The sequence below is a fragment of the Salmo salar genome, chromosome ssa21, assembly GCF_905237065.1.
Source record: "Salmo salar chromosome ssa21, Ssal_v3.1, whole genome shotgun sequence".
Taxonomy (NCBI): domain Eukaryota; kingdom Metazoa; phylum Chordata; class Actinopteri; order Salmoniformes; family Salmonidae; genus Salmo; species Salmo salar.
Genome location: NC_059462.1, coordinates 27,959,358 through 27,981,003, shown reverse-complemented (window position 1 = coordinate 27,981,003; position 21,646 = coordinate 27,959,358). Strand labels below are relative to the sequence as shown.

The following is a 21,646-nucleotide window of genomic DNA, read 5'->3' as shown; positions in this document are numbered from 1 at the left end:
GGTAAAGGCAAAAAAGGCCATGGTGGCAAAGTAAATACAATATAGCAAGTAAAAACACTGGAATGGTAGATTTGTAGTAGAAGAAAGTGCAAAGTAGAAATCGAGATAATGGGGTGCAAACGAGCTAAATAAAATAAATAAATACAGTAGGCGAAGCGGTAGTTGTTTGGGCTAAATTATAGATGGGCTATGTACAGGTGCAGTGATCTGTGAACTGCTCTGACAGCTGGTGCTTAAAGCTAGTGAGGGAGATAAGTGTTTCCAGTTTCAGAGATTTTTGTAGTTCGTTCCAGTCATTGGCAGCAGAGAACTGGAAGGAGAGACGGCCAAAGGAGGAATTGGCTTTGGGGGTGACCAGAGAGATATACCTGCTGGAGCGCGTGCTACAGGTGGGTGCTGCTATGGTGACCAGTGAGCGGAGATAAGGGGGGACTTTACCTAGCAGGGTCTTGTAGATGACCTGGAGCCAGTGGGTTTGGCGACGATTATGAAGTGAAGGCCAGCCAACGAGAGCGTACAGGTCGCAGGGGTGGGTAGTATATGGGGCTTTGGTGACAAAACGGATGGCACTGTGATAGGCTGCATTGATTCAAGACATTTCAGCTTTTCATTTTTTATTAATTTGTTAACATTTCAATAAACAGAATTCCACTTTGACATTATGGGGTGTGTAGGCCAGTGACAAAAATAATGTGGAATAGGATATTTAGCTAGTCTACTGGCTGTGCCTTTATTTCTGGAGCTAGATGCCTTGCTGTAATTCTGTTCCTGGAACTGCCTATAAGACCAGTTGTGAGAACCAGCATGAAACAGAAAGTGACTGATACATCAGCATGGGTGCTTAGACAGTAGTGATATTTTGTGACCGCACCTACAGCCTAATCTAACCCTATGGTCATGTTCCGGTCAACAGGTACGACAGTATGTGGTCCAGGTGGTGTTCTCCATCACCTTTGCCTTCTCCTGCACCATGTTTGAGCTCATTATCTTTGAGATACTGGGTGCCTTAGAAACTAGGTTAGTACAATAGTTTAATGCATTCTTTATGTTACCACGTTTATTCAGTATTATACTTTGCTCTCATCAACCAGCTAGGCGATGTGTCATATGTCCTTGTATCTGTGTCCCTCAGTTCCAGGTATTTCCACTGGAAGTTCAACCTGTATGTGATTCTACTGTTTCTAATCTTCGTAGTGCCTTTTTATATTGGCTACTTTGTCGTCAGCAACATCCGCCTGTGTGAGTGACATTTTGTCCATATTAGTCCAGCTGTAGCATAAATTAATTGATCCTTCCATGTTTGATGCTACAGTGTATGATGGATGCTCTCTTGCTGGGGATTCTTACACGCAGTTTCTCAAGTGTATATTGTGTGTTTGTGTCTAGTGCAGAGACAGAAGCTGCTTTTTGCCTGTGTCGTCTGGTTTACCTTCATGTATTTCTTCTGGAAGTTGGGGGACCCTTTCCCCATCCTTAGTCCCAAACACGGTGAGTGCCTACCCTTCCCCTTCCCCCTCTCCCTATTCTCACTCTCCCAATGCTGTGCAGGGCTCGACATTAACACTTGCCCGGGACAAGTAAATATAATAGTCGGACAAGAAGAATATAGATTTAAATTGTCAGAATGGACAAGTTAAAAAAATTATGCTAAAATCTAAATATCAAACAATTAGGCTACTCTGATCAGAATTGAATCAGTGTCCTCCGGATGCAATGTGTTGCACACTGCTCTCCCAATCTCTACAGAGCTCATCGTAGTATAATTATTGTAGGCCTGCATTGACAGCCAAGAGTGGTCTTTCAATCATGCAGTTGCGAGATGCGTTTTTGAGCCATGTGTGCACATTTGTGGATATTCATTGCTAGTTAGTGAGTTATTTGCCCAGTTATAGCTCATTTATGGTCAGCAATGAAAATCCTGGAAAGGTAATTGTGTGTGCATCACCTGCGTGTGCCAGAGAGAGACAGACATTTGAGCAGCAGGTAAAATAATGATATACAACAGACTAACTAGTAGGGCTGGGCAATATAGCACATTTTTACGATATACCAGTATTGATGCACGGACCGGTTTGGGTTTTTACTTTACCTTCTATAATAGTATTTAAATGTTTGGTTTGTTAAATGTGATACACCGTGTGTAACATCCAATTCTATAGTTTAGTCCACTACTTGAGTCATCTCTTTCCGCTCTCTCTCTCCATGCCACTTTCCACACAGTTCTAGCCTTGCCCCCTGTCACTTCTAGAGCATGTTTGTTGTTCCTCGACCATGAGACATTTGGGTTCAGTCTGCATGGTCAATGCAGCACATGCAACAATGTTGATGATGACAATGCTGTTTTCACATTGCTTCTTAATATAAATCCATAAGCGTTCTATAAGCACACTATTAGTTTGTGTTTCTTACATCTGCAAACGGCTAGTTTGTCTTAGCAAGTTGGGCCTAAATCGTGTTAGCCGCTAATGCTAGCAGCTAAATGTACTGAGTCAGAGCAAACGTAACTAGCTATACAGCAGGGATCATCAACAAGATTCTTGACTGGATGGTCGGGGGGCCAGAACATAATAAAAAACATGTAGACTGCAAATTGACCGCTGGAAGCCTTAACAGATATAATATTTGAATAAAACATAATAATTTCAAACTTTGATTACTTTTGGGAACACTGTCCTGCGTACCGGGTGCAGTGCACGCTGACATGGTCACCAGGTGTACGGTGTTTCCTCCGAGACATTGGTGCGGCTGACTTCCAGGTTAAATGGGCATTGTGTCAAAAAGCAGTGTGTCTTGGTTGGGTTGTGTTTCGGAGGACGCATGGCTCTTGACCTTCGCCTTCTCCCGAGTCCGTACGGGAGTTGCAGCGATGAGACAAGACTGTAACTACCAATTGGATACCACGAAATTGAGGAGAAAAAGGGTTAACAAAAAAAAAAATGTATCACTTGATGCTGATTCCCTGGTGTTTTTACAGTCGTATGTCCTACAATGAAACTTTTTTTTTTTTTTTTTGCTCAGAACATGGGGGGGCCAAATTCGGCCCTTGGGCCTCCAGTTGGGGAACCCTGTAATACAGCCTGATAATACCAGTGATGGTGTAGACCTAAATCGGTGTTATTTGTGCAACAGTATCTTCTAAATCAAAGAGGAATACACAAAGCATGAATATGTTAGCTACATGAAGTAGCTAAGACAAAACATTCAATGTAGCCAAAGATTATAGTGTCCCCTAGGAAACACTTAACACTGTGTTCCTACCCTGTCACAATAACTCCTGGCATTTTCATTCGTGGTCATGTCAAACAACACTGTATTCAAAGTTCCCATTATTATATTCTAACTATAGAATTAGAATAACCATTCAATGTCCATTATTCCAACAGTTCACCAAAGTGTTTTGCTCCAAATCGCTAGTGAAATCCCAATTGCAACATTTGGTTAAAAATAAGGCCTAGATTGTTTGCCCATATAGTGCAGCCCTACGTTGCAGTGTGAAAATGACCTCAAATGAGTGCAGGAAATGCAGAAATGAATATTTTTTTTATTGGAGAAAGACCCAAATCACTTAGAATATACACTGCTCAAAAAAATAAAGGGAACACTTAAACAACACAATGTAACTCCAAGTCAATCACACTTCTGTGAAATCAAACTGTCCACTTAGGAAGCAACACTGATTGACAATAAATTTCACATGCTGTTGTGCAAATGGAATAGACAACAGGTGGAAATTATAGGCAATTAGCAAGACACCCCCAATAAAGGAGTGGTTCTGCAGGTGGGGACCACAGACTACTTCTCAGTTCCTATGCTTCCTGGCTGATGTTTTGGTCACTTTTGAATGCTGGCGGTGCTTTCACTCTAGTGGTAGCATGAGACGGAGTCTACAACCCACACAAGTGGCTCAGGTAGTGCAGCTCATCCAGGATGGCACATCAATGCGAGCTGTGGCAAGAAGGTTTGCTGTGTCTGTCAGCGTAGTGTCCAGAGCATGGAGGCGCTATCAGGAGACAAGCCAGTACATCAGGAGACGTGGAGGAGGCCGTAGGAGGGCAACAACCCAGCAGCAGGACCGCTACCTCCGCCTTTGTGCAAGGAGGAGCAGGAGAAGCACTGCCAGAGCCCTGCAAAATGACCTCCAGCAGGCCACAAATGTGCATGTCTGCTCAAACGGTCAGAAACAGACTCCATGAGGGCCCGACGTCCACAGGTGGGGGTTGTGCTTACAGCCCAACACCGTGCAGGACGTTTGGCATTTGCCAGAGAACACCAAGATTGGCAAATTCGCCACTGGCGCCCTGTGCTCTTCACAGATGAAAGCAGGTTCACACTGAGCACGTGACAGACGTGACAGTCTGGAGACGCCGTGAAGAACGATCTGCTGCATGCAACATCCTCCAGCATGACCGGTTTGGCGGTGGGTTAGTCATGGTGTGGGGTGGCATTTCTTTGGGGGGCCGCACAGCCCTCCATGTGCTCGCCAGAGGTAGCCTGACTGCCATTAGGTACCGAGATGAGATCCTCAGACCCCTTGTGAGACCATATGCTGGTGCGGTTGGCCCTGGGTTCCTCCTAATGCAAGACAATGCTAGACTTCATGTGGCTGGAGTGTGTCAGCAGTTCCTGCAAGAGGAAGGCATTGATGCTATGGACTGGCCCGCCCGTTCCCCAGACCTGAATCCAATTGAGCACATCTGGGACATCATGTCTCGCTCCATCCACCAACGCCACGTTGCACCACAGACTGTCCAGGAGTTGGCGGATGCTTTAGTCCAGGTCTGGGAGGAGATCCCTCAGGAGACCATCCGCCACCTCATCAGGAGCATGCCCAGGCATTGTAGGGAGGTCATACAGGCACGTGGAGGCCACACACACTACTGAGCCTCATTTTGACTTGTTTTAAGGACATTACATCAAAGTTGGATCAGCCTGTAGTGTGGTTTTCCACTTTAATTTTGAGTGTGACTCCAAATCCAGACCTCCATGGGTTGATAAATTGGATTTCCATTAATTATTTTTGTGTGATTTTGTTGTCAGCACATTAAACTATGTAAAGAAAAAAGTATTTAATAAGATTATTTCATTCATTCAGATCAAGGATGTGTTGTTTGTGTTCCCTTTATTTTTTTGAGCAGTATATATATTGCCACCCTAGGTTCACACACCACTCATAAAGCAAATGTATAACTTTTATTATTAAAAAACAAAACAAAGAAAATGTAATACTGTGGTATTATATTTTGGCCATATCGCCCAGTCCAACTAACTAGATAACCAGCCAAACTACAAAATATGTTTTGAATTGGCTATCTTGCTAGTTAATTATTTAGCTGTTAGCATGCATTAATGTCTTGCTATTAGCATGTATTGTCATGTCCGATGTCCTAAAATAACTTTCCACCGGCACTTTTTTTATTTTTTTTTTACAGTTGTAAACTATCTCTCAAGCACAAATTATTGACTAGGATTCTCCTTTATTCAATACTGGCCATGTAATTCTGACAAAGTTACAAAAATATCCCTAGAATAGCCTGATTGACAAGTAACTCCTATGCTGTAAGGATCTCCCCTGAACGCTGACTATTTTAACGTACGTCTTAGCTAGCTACCTCGCCCACCTTAGCCATTTGATCCCTAGTTCATTGAATGAGGGAATTATTTTATGTTGCAGGGTGGTCAACCGTCCTCCAGGAGATTCCAGGAAAGCTACTGGGTGTGCCGGCTTTTGTTCCAGCCCTGCTCGAACACACCACAATATAAAATATCAGCTGCTCAACAGGACCTTGATAAGCTGACTGGTGTGTTTGAGCAGGGTTGGATCAAAAGCCTCCACACCCAGTAGCTCTCCAGATGGAAGGTTGATGGACCACATGTGTTTTATACAGTAAACTATCAGTGCAGTGTTTTACATTGTGGGGGGTTAAGTGCCTTGCTCAAGGCCACAATGGCAGGAGACACTTTATAATACATGGGATCAGAGACCAGCAGCCTTCCATTGTCAGTACCAGGGATAATAATGAATGTTATTTTGTGAAGTGGTTCCTTGCATCATGCAACACCTTTTTTGCCCATGGTGTTACAGACCTTTTTGGGGGGGTACAAGTGACTTGAACTTTCGTTGCTAAAAAAGTTAATGTCAAGCCCTGCTGTGTGTAAGGCCCTATTCCAAATCAACCCGTAGCCCCTACTCATACACACCTCTAGTAGATCTGAAGGGACTGGATTGTAACAGTGATAGGCATAGACTGTAACATTATGTTCAATCTCTGTACCTCAGGTATCCTGTCCATTGAGCAGCTGATCAGTTGTGTTGGTGTCATAGGTGTCAATTTGATGGCTCTCCTGTCCGGCTTTGGTGCCGTCAACTGCCCTTACACCTACATGTCCTACGGTTAGTGTACTAAGTCTGTATAGTCAAAAACAGCATTAAACAACTACATTACCTACAATCCCATTCTCTAACTCCCCATAGACACCTACTACTCTACTCCTCACATACAGTACTCGTCACTCCTAAATGACCTACCCTTTTATTCACCAGTAAACGTACTACCCTTTACTACATTTATACCTGTGTGATGCATTACATCTTTATCTACAGAGACTTCTTCAGACCATGGCCATGATCATCAGCAAGAAGAAACGGTGAGCGTGAGAGAGAATCACGTGCTGTTTTCTTGTGCCAGTGTTTGATGTCATACCGTAAATTCCGGACTATAAGCCGCAACTTTTTTCCCAGGCTTTGAACCTCGCGGCTTAAACAATGATGCGGCTAATATATGGATTTTTCCCGCTTTCAATTTGTTTTTTCCAAAAAAACACATTCTGTGACGTGCTCAGTTTTTTGGCGGCATGAAGCTTTCATTAGACCAATGAAATTGCCGAACGGGTTAAGGTCAAACAACTTTTTAGTTTACTGTTTAGATTAAATCGAGCGCTCTCAAACTTCCCATCATTCTGATTACGGTAGTCATTTTCTCACCCTCATCATGGCAAAGACACAGAGAAATGCATATGATGCAGCTTTCAAGTTGAAGGCGATTGATCTGGCTGTTGGAAAAGGAAATAGAGCTGCTGCACGGGAGCTTGGTCTTAATGAGTCGATGATAAGACGTTGGAAACAGCAGCGTGAGGAATTGACTCAGTGCAAAAAGACAACTAAAGCTTACTGCAAATTTTTTATTTTTTGTTACAAGCCGTGTTTCGTTAAAGCCTATTTATTTTTGTTACAAGCCGTGTTTCGTTAAAGCCTGTGTAAAGTTCATTTGTTTCAATGTACCGGTAGGCACCTGCGGCTTATAGACATGTGCGGCTTATTTATGTTCAAAATAAATAAAACATTTTAATTCAGTGGGTGCGGCTTATATTCAGGTGCGCTTAATAGTCCGGAAATTACGGTATATTTCGTGTTTTGTCCGTGCAGCATTGCGATGACGCGGAGGCAGATGTACCAGCGAGGGGAGGACCAGAACAAACAGACAGGATTCTGGGGAATGATCAAAAGTGTCACAACCTCACCAACGCGCAGCAAGAATATCCTTCACATCATTGTGTGTGTGTGTGTGTGTAGTTTCCTTGACCCCCCCCCCCCCTTCAGACTTGTTTCTAATTCAGCAGGAAGTGAGTCGCCAGCTCTTCCTGGAGACAGTGGACCTGCAGGCCACCAAGGCAACACACACACATAACAGGGGCATGACCATCGGTCCAGTAGAACCCTGATACAAACCCTAAGGAGGAGCAGTCTGTATAGTCTACTGTGTAGACCATTCAAACAAACCCCAGGCAGAAGGGCATTCCACACAATAAAAGTCCAAAAAGATGAAAAGGGTAAAAGTTCTGTTTTAAAAGTCCTTTTGGATTGTTCTGTGGTCCCCCCCACCACCACGCTCTTATTTGAGCTGCAGCAGGCTTCCTGGGTGGTGTTGTACTGAGCGAAATACAAAGATTCTGTCAGCAAATGGCGCTGTTGCACTAAGGTGCCATAGGTCAAATACACAACACATCTCCAAATATGATTCAACAAATTCACAATAAACCAAAATAGTAATACCAAAGCGAAAACAAACAATAATGGATAATAAATTCACACAACTCAATGGTAAAATCAACAAAGTTTGATAAGGTGATGCAAGGGTAATGTTATTGGGGATCTTTTAGAGGACAATGCCTATTCACGATAGTGAAGGTATTCAAAGTATTTGGAGTAAAAGCCAGTCGGGGAGACACTGGGAGTGTTCAGCCAGAAAATTAGCTGTGATTCACAATGACTTGTCTTTCAATCCAATGGCTAAATGGAATTTGAGGATTGTCAATGGCTGCGGATGAAATGAGAGAGGTGCAGGCTACTTAACTTGGGGAAGGGTGAACACGTTTCACCCTGCCAGTACCCCAAAAGGCCTCCTCTCTGCTTCGATCCGGTTCACACTAGTTTGTTGCGTTGAGGTCTGTGTAGTGTGCGGGGCTCATTGTCCTCCGGACAGGTCCACGCAGCTAGAAATTCAATCCACAGGTGTGCTGTACAATATTTCTTACCATTGTTGATGGAATCTGATGGTCTTGCAGGAAGATACTGATGTTCCTGTGCCATCTGTGTTACGGACTGGATAGTCTTGGAAAAGCAGAAACAAGTTGCACATCTTGTCTTCGGGTTGTTGCCACCAAAACTGAGTCCCAAATCATTGAGTTCCAAATCAAAACATTGGCGCTTAACAAAACATTCTACTTAAGTAAACAGTATTTATGTTCAAAGCATACTGTTTTCTGTGTTACCATATTCTAAAAATAGTCGAGTGCCCCAAAAATGTGTGTAAATATTATTCATTCAGAGGAGATATCAAGATGCAGTATCTGAAGAATTGTCCCCCATATTATGTTCTTTGTCACACATAAAGACATGCAGGCTTTCCACACACACACATATATATTTCATTGCATTCCAGGTGACTACCTCATGAAGCTGGTTGAGAGAATGCCAAGTGTGTGCAAAGCTGTCATCAAGGCAAAGGATTGCTATTTTGAAGAATCTAAAATCTATTGAATTCATAGTTTTGATGTCTTCACTATTATTCTACAACATAGAAAATAGTAACTATGAAATAACAGATATGGAATCGTGTATTAACCCAAAAAGTGTTCATGAGGTAGTCACCTTCATGAGGTAGTCACCTGGAATGCATTTCAATTAACAGGTGTGCCTTGTTAATTTGTGGAATTTCTTTCCTTAAATGCATTTCAGCCAATCAGTTGTGTTGTGACAGGATAGGGGTGGCATACAGAAGATAGCCATATTTGGTAAAAGACCAAGTCCATATTATGGCAAGAACAGCTCAAATAAGAAAAGAGAAACGACATTCCATCATTACTTTAAGACATGAAGGTCAGTCAATCCGGAGAATTTCAATAACTTTTAAAGTTTCTTGAAGTGCAGTTGCAAAAACCATCGAGCGCTATGATGAAACTGGCTCTCATGAGGACCGCCGCAGGAAAGGAAGACCCAGAGTTACCTCTGCTGCAGAGGAAAATTTCGTTAAGGTTACCAGCCTCAGAAATTGCAGCCCAAATAAATCCTTCACTGAGTTCAAGTAACAGACACATCTCAACATCAACTGTTCAGAGGAGACTGTGTGAATCGGACCTTCATGGTCGAATTGCTGCAAAGAAACCACTACTAAAGGAGACCAATAAGAGACTTTCTTGGGCCAAGAAACATGAGCAATGGACATTAGACCAGTGGAAGTCTGTCCTTTGGTCTGAGTCTAAATTTGAGATTTTAGGTTCCAACCACTTGTCTTTGTGAGATGCAGAGTGGTGAACGGATGATCTCCACACGTGTGGTTCCCACCGTGAAGCATGGAGGAGGTGTGATGGTGTGGGGGTCCTTTACTGGTGAAACCTTTATTTAGAATTCAAGGCACACTTAACCAGGATGACAACTACAGCGTTCTGCAGAGATACACCTTCCCATCTGCTTTGGGCTTAGTGGGACTATCATTTGTTTTTCAACAGGACAATGACCCAAAACATCTCCAGGCTGTGGAAGGGCTATTTGACCAAGAAGGAGTCTGATGGAGTGCTGCATCACATGACCTGGCCTCCACAATCACCCAACCACAACCCAATTGAGATGGCTTGGGATGAGTTGGACCGCAGAGTGAAGGTAAAACAACCAAGAAGTGCTCAGCATATGTAGGGACTCCTTCAAGACTTTTGGAAAAGCATTCCAGGTGAAGCTGGTTGAGAGAATGTCAAGAGTATGCAAAGCTATCATCAAGGAAAAGGGTGGCTACTTTGAAGAACCTAAAATATAGATTATATTTTGATTTGTTTAACACTTTTTTTGGTTACTACATGTTTCCATATGCTATTTCATAGTTTGATATATTCATTCTTATTCTGTAATGTAGAACATCGTAAAAATAAAGAAAAAACGTTGAATAAGTAGGTGTCCAAACTTTTCACTGGTACTGTGTGTGTGTGTAGTGTTGTGTTTTGGCTTAAGCCTATTGTTATGCACGTTTGGTTGATTGTAATAATGTGTCTTTGTCCCTCTCTTCACTCTTTCCTTCCTGGACTGTAGGAGTGGATTGAATACTCCAAGACATTCCAGGGGAAATACTTCAACTTCCTGGGTTATTTCTTCTCCATCTACTGTGTGTGGAAAATATTTATGGTAAGAGTTACAGACATAGTCTGACTGAGACCTAGATTCAACTTGGCCCGACTAGCTACTGGTTAGCTTGCTTGACAGCCTTAGAAACAGATGAATCTGAGAAAATCAAGTTTGAGTTTGGTATCTGACAGTTTAGAGAATATTCAGTGTCTTTTGATCTCTATTTAGTAACCTGTATTGTGTCTGTAAGTTAAAACATTTGTTCTTCTACCCATATTGTTTTTGCTTTCAAATTGAATGATCTTATACTTCACATACAGTCAGTTTATCATATCCACATCAGGCCCCAAAACTATATCTGTAGTAACCCTGTTTTTTTGTCCCTCTAAGGCCACCATTAACATTGTGTTTGACCGTGTTGGGAAGACTGATCCAGTGACTAGAGGGATTGAGATCACTGTTAACTACCTAGGCATTCAGTTTGATGTGAGTTCTGCTACTCATGCACACACACACCTCAAGTAATGTTAATGGTTGTCATTTTATGAAAATGTCCTTCTGAACTCAATCTTCACTTTTATGGGATAATTCCAAATGGAAATAGTAAGTTGTATTGGTGTGTTCTATTGTTGCTCTAGTTTTCCTTACATATCCTCTCCTCGGCAGGTAAAGTTCTGGTCTCAGCACATCTCCTTCATCCTGGTGGGCATCATCATCGTCACCTCTATTAGAGGCCTTCTCATCACACTCACCAAGGTAAGCCAACTACAGACAGGAAGTAGTCAGTCTACCGAGGCATGTTACGATGTATCCTAACACTGATCTTGACTCTGTTTCTCTCTAGTTCTTCTATGCCATCTCCAGCAGCAAGTCCTCCAATGTTATAGTGCTGGTCCTAGCTCAAATCATGGTCAGTATCTGTTTTGTTATATGCAAGATTTGTGACAAAGATCAGAGGGCATATATTTCAGTGCAAATGCTTTTTTGAGATCAGTTGTCTATTCAATCTTTAGATGGGTTAGTGCAAAGACAACTGACATCTTGCGTGTCTCTCTCTTGTTTCTCTCAGGGGATGTACTTTGTCTCGTCTGTTCTCCTCGTGAGGATGAGCATGCCTCTAGAGTATCGCTCTATCGTGACCGAGGTGCTGGGCGAGCTGCAGTTCAACTTCTACCACCGATGGTTCGACGTCATCTTCCTCGTCAGTGCCCTCTCCAGCATCCTTTTCCTCTACCTTGCCCACAAACAGGCGCCTGAGAAGCACATGACCCTCTGACCCCACTTTGAACTTGACCCTTTACCTGGAAGCTCAGCTGGCCTCCAGAACTGAACTTTGAGTCTGTGGGATTTAGATTTTCTCTTTTTTAAATCTCTGGTCTGTCTGGTGGTGAGAAGAAGAGGTTTTGCCTGTGTTTCCTGAATCAGGAAGGGCCGATGTGTGGCCATGTGGACCATTGGTGTTGGGGGGAATCAATGGAGGGGAATTGGTGCCATGGAAAGCTGGACTAATGTTGGGGTGAACGTGGGGGGGAATGACTAAAACAATGTAGCTAACGATGAGGATGTGTCATCGTGCTGTTGGCCCGTTGGACACAGGTTCTGTCTAGCCTTAAATGAATCTGACCACAGGAGAACTGCATAGTATACAGCACAGACCAGCTTCACTGCAACACTAGCTTTGTTGTATGAATGGGTTGTAAAGACCATCACTACCTTAAGTTTACACTCTATTTTTGACAAACAGAATACTCAAAATTATAGAAGAAATGTATCCCCAATGTCCATGATGCTATTGGCTAGCATCTTTCATGGTGTCCAGTCTGTACATGTCATGTACCTGGGGTTGTTTGTTGGTGAATGTGTGCGAATATCTACTGTACTCTACTGTGCTTTCACAAAGGTGGGAAAGCTACAGAATAAACCAATTTATGTGGTTATTAGTTACTCCGTTCCCTTTATTTTAAGTACTGCAATGCCACTAAATATACCAGTTAAGCAGAGAATAAGTGAATAGTGACTTATAAACAGATCTGGGACTGGATACTTTGTCTCTTTGTGAGAGCGGTATTTGTCATCTGAGCAGAAAGCCTCTTTGGATCTGCTAAAATAAATGACCATTTAAATGCTATCTAAACGACAGTTTTATGATTAAGGTGCAGGCCGATGTCGCTATATGGTTTTTGTTATAGTATAACACATTGAACTGGTATTACTGGTGTTCTCTGTCTACATTGCAGTTGCTTGTAATAGGATCATATGAATCCATACGTTTGTTGGGTAACAGTGGCATCTAACTGATCAATGCAATTATACATAAATAATACATAACTATTTATTACTATTTTAAACCAATTGCATTCATACCTTTAAACAGACTGTCATTGGAATGTATTTAGTTTGATCAGACTTTTTATGCCAAGATATCCACATTATCCTGCATGGTACAAATGTTGACTGGAGACAGAAAAGGTTAGGAAGTTGTTTCTCATTGGTGACTTCTCAGAGTCTCTCATCAACACTCAAGCAAGATGATGCTGCTGAAGACACAGATGGAGTCTAAGGGAGAGAAAGAGTCAAATAATTGTCTGCAATAGAATTGTGGGCAAATACAATTGATACTAACTTGCTTCTGAATACTTTGGTTTCAGTCTACATTCAGAGTAATTTGAATCTAGTTCAGAAGGTACCAAGGCACTCGAGCACATTTCTGTTGTCACTCACTCTCTCTCGTGTCTGGGGCAGTGGGATGTCTGGCTTAGCCTCCTCCTCCTCCTCCTCCTCTCGGACTTCCTCCAGAGTGGCTGGTGTGTGTATCTGGGCTGGTGTGTGTCTTTGGGCTGGGGAGGGGGGTGGGGATGGGGACCTGGCTGTGGGTGCGGGGGTGAGAAGCTGGGGTGTGATGGCCACCCCTTTGGCTTTGAAGTGGTTGTAGGCCTGCTTCCCAGCCACTAGGAGCACCAGTGAGCTGCCGCTGTTACGGATCAACTCCACCACTTGCTCGTGACTGCTCTGCTCCACATTTACACCGTCCACCTCCACCACAATGTCATCGTCCTTCATACCCACCCTGTCCGCAGCTCCACCCTTCACCACCTGAGAGAGAGAACACCGCATGGGGTGAGCTGAGTTGGGAATGGTTTGGAATGCAAACAGTTGACAGTTGCTGAATGAGCGGAGTGTTTCAGAGGTACACAATATATACAAAGTATGTGGACACCCCTTCAAATTAGTGGAATCGGCTATTTCAGCCACACCCTTTTCTGACAGGTATATAAAATCGAGCACACAGCCATGCAATCTTTACAGACAAACATTGGCAGTAGAATGGCCTTACTGAAGAGCTCAGTGACTTTCAACGTGGCACCGTCACACGATGCCAACTTTCCAACAAGTCCATTCGTCAAATTTCTGTAAGTGCTGTTATTGTGAAGTGGAACGTCTAGAAGCAACAACGGCTTAGCCGCGAAGTGGTAAGCCACACAAGCTCACAAAACGGGACGGCCGAGTGCCTCTGGAAGCATTGTCAGCACAATAAATGTTTGTCGAGAGCTTCATGAAATGGGTTTCCATGGCCAAGCAGCCGCACACAAGCCTAAGATCACCATGCGCAATGCCAAGCGTCGGCTGGAGTGGTGACAAGCTCACCACAAGCTCACCACCATTGGACTGTGGAGCAGTGGAAACGCGTTCTCTGAAGTGATGTCTCATGCTTCACAATCTGGCAGTCCGACGGACCAATCTGAGTTTGGCGGATGCCAGGAGAACGCTACCTGTCCGAATACATAGTGCCAACTGTAAAATTTGGTGGAGGAGGAATAATGGTCTGGGCCTGTTTTTCATGGTTTGGGCTAGGCCCCTTAGTTACACTGAAGGGAAACTTTAACACCACAGCATACAATGACATTCTAGACAATTCTGTGCTTCCAACTTTGTGGCAACAGTTTGGGGAAGGCCCTTTCCTGTTCCAGCATGACAATTGTTCTGGAATTGTGCACGGGAGGTCCATACAGAAATGGTTTGTCGACATCGGTGTAGAAGAACTTGACTGGCTTGCACAGCGCCCTGACCTCAACCCCATCGACCACCTTCAGGATGAATTGGAACGAAGACTGTGAGCCAGGACTATTCACCCAACATCAGTGCCCGACCTCAGTAATGCTCTTGTGGCTGAGTGGAAGCAAGTCCCCGCAGCAACATTCCAACATCTTGTGGAAAGCCTTCCCAGAAAAGTGGAGGCTGTTATAGCAACAACTCCATATTAATGCCCATGATTTTGTAAAGAGATGTTCGACGAGCAGGTGTCCACATACTTTTGGCCATGTTGTGTATGAAATTGAGGTTATGTGCTTTGTTCCCTTGATCTTTCCCATATCTGATTAACAGTCTTGTTAAGTTAATGTATTTGGGATGCATTATCTTATCCGTTCGGCTACCCATTGGGTATAGTAGGTGCTCTACATTGTACTTACCTCATTGATGTACAGGCCACAGACCCCCTGGATACTGTTGAGGTGGAAGCCGTACCCAGCGGAGGTCTTCTCCATCTTACACAGCTTGAGGAGTGCTGTGGTGGCTGGTGCAAGGGCCGGGACGCACTCTGGGTAGCTGGGTGGAGGGCTCGCTGGAAGGAGGAATCCCATCTCTTCCAAATAGAAAAGAGGAGACACGCCTCCCTGTGGAATATCACAATTAATCTCAGACCTACATCTCAATCCCCACTGTAGTCTTCTTTACTGCCCTGTCTCTCTGGCCACTTCCTGAGCATGTAATATATGCTATCATAGTTACCAGGAAATGACTGCCCCGCAGCCTTTAATTTTTTTCAACTTCTGTAGGCTTTTTGAATGGTCTTCAAAGGGCAAAAATGTAGCACAATGGACTTAAGTGCAAAATCTTCATAAAAGGCATGTGGCAGAAGTTAATCGAATAACACATACTTTTACATATATATATAAAATTATATAATTGTGAACCCTGTTCGAAATAGCTTTTTGATTGAAAATGAAAAGCACTCAACAAATGTAATTTAATATTATCATTATTATTAAAGATTAGGTGACATGATCTGGAAGTAAAGTGGAAGAGGAGGTTACTTTCACTGAGTATTCAAAAGGTTTCTGAGTGCTCATCAGGATTAGCTACCCCCTCATTCAATATAATCCAAAAGGAAAACTGATCCTAGATCAGTACTCCTACTCTGAGACACTTAAACTGCCCCAGATTTGTAGGCCTATGTGCTTTAGCCAATTCCTTTGACTGTCGTTTCATTCATTTATTTCCTAAATCCAACAGGAAGATTTCTCCCTGACTACTCACCATCTTGTAGAGCGTGTCCGTGTCTTCATCGACCACCAGGAGGCAGCACTTGTTGCCACATTGCCTGATTCTGTCCACCACCTGCTCATGGCTGCAGCTGTCCACTTCCTCTCCCTCCACGGCAACCAGCCTGTCCATCTCCTTTAGTCCCGCCCTATCAGCTGGGCTGCCCCTGTCAATGTCCTTGATGAAATGGCCTGCAGGTGGGACGATATAGCCAGTGCATGTCCTTATTATGTAAAATGGCGCAGACTGATGACGGCTGTTGGTGAATAGTCTATTATTGATGATCCTAGGTGGCTATTAGTAGATGTGTTGTTATAAGGGATTCATACATTCTGAAAATTCGTCATAACCTCATCTTAATGCATTATACTGGTTGGCTTTAAGTAAAGTGTAACCAAGTTTTCAAAATTCACACAAGCACACACACCTGTCTTGTTAGGCTCAGCCTTTAGGAAGTATCCATAGCCGTCTGATCCTTTGAACAAGTCTACAATGCGTGGCTTCAGTGGGAGGAACTTCACTGTGGCTAGCCATGCACCTAGCCTGATGTGTTTGTTCTTGTAGAACTTGTCTGTGTCCTCGTCCACCAATAGAAACATGATTCTGCTGCCCGATGCCTTGACCTGACATAGAGGCCACAACAGGGGCTCTTTAAGGATGGTGCAATGTTAAAGAATTATCAGATAGAAATTAATTGTGAAGAATATACATGTAGAATAAAGACTTGTTATGACATCTTTCCTTAACTTGACCAATCACATTTGTTTCTGCTCTCAAGGCAAAGCTTGGAATCAGGAAAACTGATTTGCTAAATTATCATTGCCCCAACTCTTGCATTCTGAGTGAGTCCAGATTACTAAGGTATTGCCCCTGGTCCACACACACCAACACAGTCATGAAGAGGGCACGACAATGCCTCTTCCCTGTCAGGAGGCTGAAAATATTTGGTATGGGCCCTCAGATCCTCAAATGGTTCTACAGCTAAACCATTGAGAGCATCTTGACTGGCTGCATCACCTCTTGGTATGGCAACTGCTTGGCATTCGACCGCAAGGCGCTACGGATCATAGTGCGTATGTCCTAGTACATCACTGTGGCCGAGCTCCCTGCCATCCAGGACCTCTATACCAGGTGGTGTCAGAAGGCCCTAAAAAAACTCCATCCACCCAAGTCAGACTGTTCTCTCTGCTACCGCATGGCAAGCGGTACTTATACACCAAGTCTGGAACCAACAGGACCCTGAACAGCTTCTATCCCCAAGCCATAAAGCTGCTAAATAGTTCGTCCAGGTAGCTAAAGGTTAACTATCTGCATTGACCCTTTTTGCACTAGCTCTTTTGACTCATCACATACGCTGCTGTTACTCTTTATTATCTATCCTGTTGCCTAGTCACTTTATCCCTACCTGTATGTACATATCTACCTCAATTACCTCGTACCCCTGCACATCGACTCGGTCCTTGTACCCCATGTATATAGCCACGTTAATGTTACTCATTGTGTATTTTTTCCTTGTGTTATTATTATATATTTTTTTCTTCTGTGTATTGGTGAGGGCCCATAAGAATTTAACTGTTAATCTACACCTGTTGTTTACAAAGCATGTGACAAATAACATTTGATTTGAACATAATGTGTTGACAGGCTGTAGAATAACATGACAGATATTGAACTTAAAGTTCACCACAGAGTAGTGTAAATATGGGGTGAATCCTGACCTTCTCTACTATCTGATCATGAGTGGCGTTCTCCATGTTCTCCCCGTTGACCTCTATCAGACGATCGTTGGCCTTGACCCCTGCCCTCTCGGCCACACCCCCTGGGTTCACCTCTGCCATGAACATGCCCACCTCACCTGGGTCAGGAAATGGAGGAAAGAAAATTGAGTTATAAACAGAATCATTATCATTGGATATGCAAAAGACGAACAGTATAACACCCCTACTCTTACGATAAGTGCCATGATATTTTTAGTGACCAAGGAGAGTCAGGACACCGAGCCGAAAGATGGCACCCTACACAGGGCAATGTCCCCAATCACTGCTCTGGGGAATTAATTTTTTAGACCAGAGGAAACAGTACTTCCTACTGGCCCTCCAAAACAACTTCCAGCAGCATCTGGTCTCTCATCCAGGGACTGACCAGGACCAACCCTGCTTAGTTTCATAGGGAAGCTAGCAGTGGGATGGAGAGTGGTACGCTGCTGGCTATGCGAGACAATGAGATTATCTCTTGCTTGATCAACAAGCGAAACAGAGATGACAATAATTGCTATGTGTCCTATCAGCTGTATCACACACAATCAAAAAAATAACCAAAGAGATTACATCTGTGTGTGTGTGTGCCCCACCCCTCTGACCTTTGACAGAGCGCAAAGAGAAGCCGTAACCCCCGCTGGACTTGGTCAGGTAGCAGAGTTTGGGTTTGGGTGCCTCTCCTGCCACTCCGTTCATGGTGGGTTTGGGGTGAGGGTCAGAAAAGTCCACCCCCTCAGTCTTGGCCTGCTTGTAGGACGCCACATCCAGAACATGGAAGGTGACGGATGCACCACTCTCCTTCACCAGGTCCACCACCTTACCCAGGGCACACAGCACAAAAAGATGGGACAGAGCATGGTATGTTGCTACAGCACTTCCTATGGCTCTAGAGTTATCTAGTAATTCCACATATACCAAACCCAAACTGGTACCTACTCAAGGCACTTTACATGATTTGATAGGTGTGAACAATACCCGAGGATAAGGTTATTACCATACTATTATCTTACTATTACTATGTTGCTTACACCTGTATAATTTCAATACAATAACAGTGGGAGAAGCTAGGGGTTAATGTGCAATTGGACAACTGCTAGCCCTGTCAGCTCCCCTCCCCTCCTCACCTGTGAGTGGTCCATTTCATCCATGTAGGTTCCGTTGACCCGGAGAATGCGGTCTCCATCCTTCAAACCCGCCAGCTCGGCCGGCCCGCCCATCTCAAGGTTCCTGATCAGGTGACCATCCTCGCCTTTCTCCACACTCAGGAAGAAGCCAAAGCTATGACCTGGCTTCTTACTCAGAACTATCACCCTGGGCTTGTACCCAGCCATGTCCTACAACAGACACCACAAGGTAAGAACACAACACGCCACACCACATACTGGTGCGCACAGTCACCCTCTATTTTTAACCAGCCATATCATGCAATGCAGACAAGAGTGTGAGAATGCTAACACACAAACTTCCCTTCTACTCCCTACAAAACACATTTTTTCACCCTCAGATCCTCCCCTGTGTGGAGCAGTGGTAAACCCGATTTTATCTAATCTCAATGTCCTAAACTCCCACATTGTCAGACTTGCCAAATTACCTCAATAACGCAATGTGCTGTAAAACGTAGCTATTCTGTAGCAGCTCACAGGTACATACTGTACGGTAACTACACCCTCAGATAAATGGAAGTCAGTTGGGTGTGGAGTGGAACAATTGCACAACCTAAATCTGATTGGTCATATAGAAAAAGAGATATAAACAGAGAGACAAAAAATACAAGATTTTCCACAGAGATGTAACAGTGTGGGGCTGTGCTGAAGACCGTGGTCATTGATTACACAGATTGATACTTTACTGACAGATCTCTGGAGTGTATTCTGACGATCATTACGGGCGAGTCCCTAACTCACGCGCAACACACACAAAGATCTACACTCTTGAAGACCTTTGTTTGAATAGTTTAGCCAACTGCTGACATCTCCAGAAGAAGGTTAACCTGCTATGCCAACTTTCCCGTGGCCGTGAGCAGGGTGTTAATGGTTAACGGCAGCCAGGGCCAGCTGAAGGTGCGAAGGGCTCTTTTAACTAGAATGTGTTTACTTTGACCCCCAAATAAAGAATGTCAACGTAGGAATCCTTATAATGTATATATAATGTATGTATTCTTTCTCCCTGTTATCACAGGGAGAAAGAAAGACGTGACAGATGTGTGCGTGTTCAGGTGTAAGTGTAGTGTAAATCTGGGTGTGGTTCTGTGCTGATATTTATCTGTCCTACAGTTTGCTCATCTATTTACAACTGTCAGATTATGATGAACACTGTAATATGTCAAATTGTATCATTTCATCCATTACATAGTCACTGTAGATTACTGTGTCTGCTGGAAGAAGAGGGTGTCCTCAACTCCTACAAGCTAGCCCAAGATGACAATTGCAAGGAAACTCCATCTACATTTGGGAAGAAACCTTGAGTGGAACCATGATGCTATTTAGAGGGATGATATCCCATGAGTTTGAATCCTCACTAAAGTGTGGGGGTACATGTCACATATTAACCCTAAAGTCTCACCCCTATAGCGTTATATGGAACCCCTCTATCCACTGCTCCTATATCTCTGATCTTTCTCTATGTCAATTACAGTCTTACAGAAAACACCTGCCAACACCCGCCACAAATAAGATAACCAGTACATGCAATATCAAAATAATGAGCAAATCGTAGAATTGACCATGTTAATAAATATCGCATTAATTAGAGAAACAGTAGAACATTCACTCACCTCCTCCTGTCTCTACTCCCAGTCCCAGTTCGAAGGAGGAGCTCACCTAATGCTCATGCTTATCTCTATCTGTGTCTTCTCACTCTCCCTCTTTCCCCCCCTCTCTCTCTCTCTGGACTTTGACAGTCCAAAGGTTGACCTAAATGCTGAGCTATTTTACAGTGTGTCATGGCAGGAGCGTCTTGGAAGACGCATGTCTGACGAGGTAATCTGTCGTTCTGCCCCTGAACAAGGCAGTTAACCCATCGTTCCTAGGCCGTCATTGAAAATAAGAATTTGTTCTTAACTGATTTGCCTAGTTAAATAAAGGTACAAAAATTTAAAATAAAATGTCTGAACAGCCCAGTTCAGGTAACCCTTTAAAACCAATGTCCCAATCACAACCCAGTCATCTGTTCAGATGGTCAAAGGTGACAGAAAATGGTGTAGAAAGCTACTTTCAATGTCAAGGATCAATGCTTGGTAACATAACACAGGGTTAATGGGAGCAAAGACTGGCTGACTGTGGGCATATTGCCAGGATGGAAGAATTGCGTGTTTTATTATGGAAATTGACTTCATCTGTGGGATAGTCCTCCTTATAGTATGGTTTCTCTTCATAGATGATGGAATTAAATGAAGATAAGGTGTATCAGAACAAACCAAGCCACCAATATGAGGAGCGTCACACCCATCTTATGAATGGCTGAGGCCAAATGTAATATCTTTGAAAACATTTTGTGTGAATAGGAAACTTGAAAATATAGTTTGTACTGCATATTTATACTGAATATTAATGCAACATGTAAAGTGTTGGTCCCGTGTTTCATGAGCTGAAATAAAAGATCCCAGAAATGTTCCACAAAAAGCTTATTTCTCTCAAATGTTGTGCACAAATTTGTTTACATCCCTGTTAGCATTTCTCTTTTGCCAAGATAATCTATCCACCTGACAGGTGTGGCATATCAAGAAGATGATTAAACAGCATGATCATTACACAGGTGCACCTTATGTTGGGGACAATAAAAGGCCACTCTAAGATGTGCAGTTTTGTCACACAACACAATGCCACAGATGTCTCAAGTTTTGAAGGAGCGTGCAATTGGCATGCTGACTGCAGGAATGTCCCCGAGCTGTTGCCAGACAATGGAATGTTCATTTCTCTACCATAGTTCTCCTCACAACCACAGACGACGTGTAACCACG

The 21,646-nt window shown here is 43.5% G+C and overlaps 1 protein-coding gene and 1 pseudogene across 1 annotated transcript; one reads left to right on the top strand and one right to left on the bottom strand.

Annotated features, from left to right (window-relative positions):
* Nucleotides 1-281: 281 nt before the first annotated feature.
* LOC106582125 (Golgi pH regulator-like) lies at nucleotides 282-12,546 on the top strand (annotated as a pseudogene).
* pdzk1 (PDZ domain containing 1) lies at nucleotides 12,544-20,486 on the bottom strand. Its single transcript, NM_001140090.1, has 9 exons — nucleotides 20,462-20,486; nucleotides 18,813-19,022; nucleotides 18,291-18,504; nucleotides 17,650-17,786; nucleotides 16,359-16,554; nucleotides 15,926-16,122; nucleotides 15,079-15,282; nucleotides 13,331-13,702; nucleotides 12,544-13,165 (listed from the first exon to the last, which is right to left on the bottom strand). The coding sequence occupies exons 2-9, from the start codon at nucleotides 19,017-19,019 to the stop codon at nucleotides 13,109-13,111; spliced, it is 1,584 nt and encodes a 527-aa protein (NP_001133562.1). The 5' UTR covers nucleotides 19,020-19,022; nucleotides 20,462-20,486; the 3' UTR covers nucleotides 12,544-13,108.
* Between the last annotated feature and the right edge of the window lie 1,160 nt (nucleotides 20,487-21,646).

Coding starts and splice junctions, on each gene's coding strand:
- pdzk1 (NM_001140090.1), bottom strand. CDS start 19,019: ATGGCTGGGTACAAGCCCAGGGTGATAGTTCTGAGTAAGAAGCCAGGT. Junction 16,555..17,649: donor ATGATCAGATAGTAGAGAAG/GTCAGGATTCAC, acceptor CCTCTATGTCAG/GTCAAGGCATCGGGCAGCAG. Junction 16,123..16,358: donor GGCTGAGCCTAACAAGACAG/GTGTGTGTGCTT, acceptor TCCCACCTGCAG/GCCATTTCATCAAGGACATT.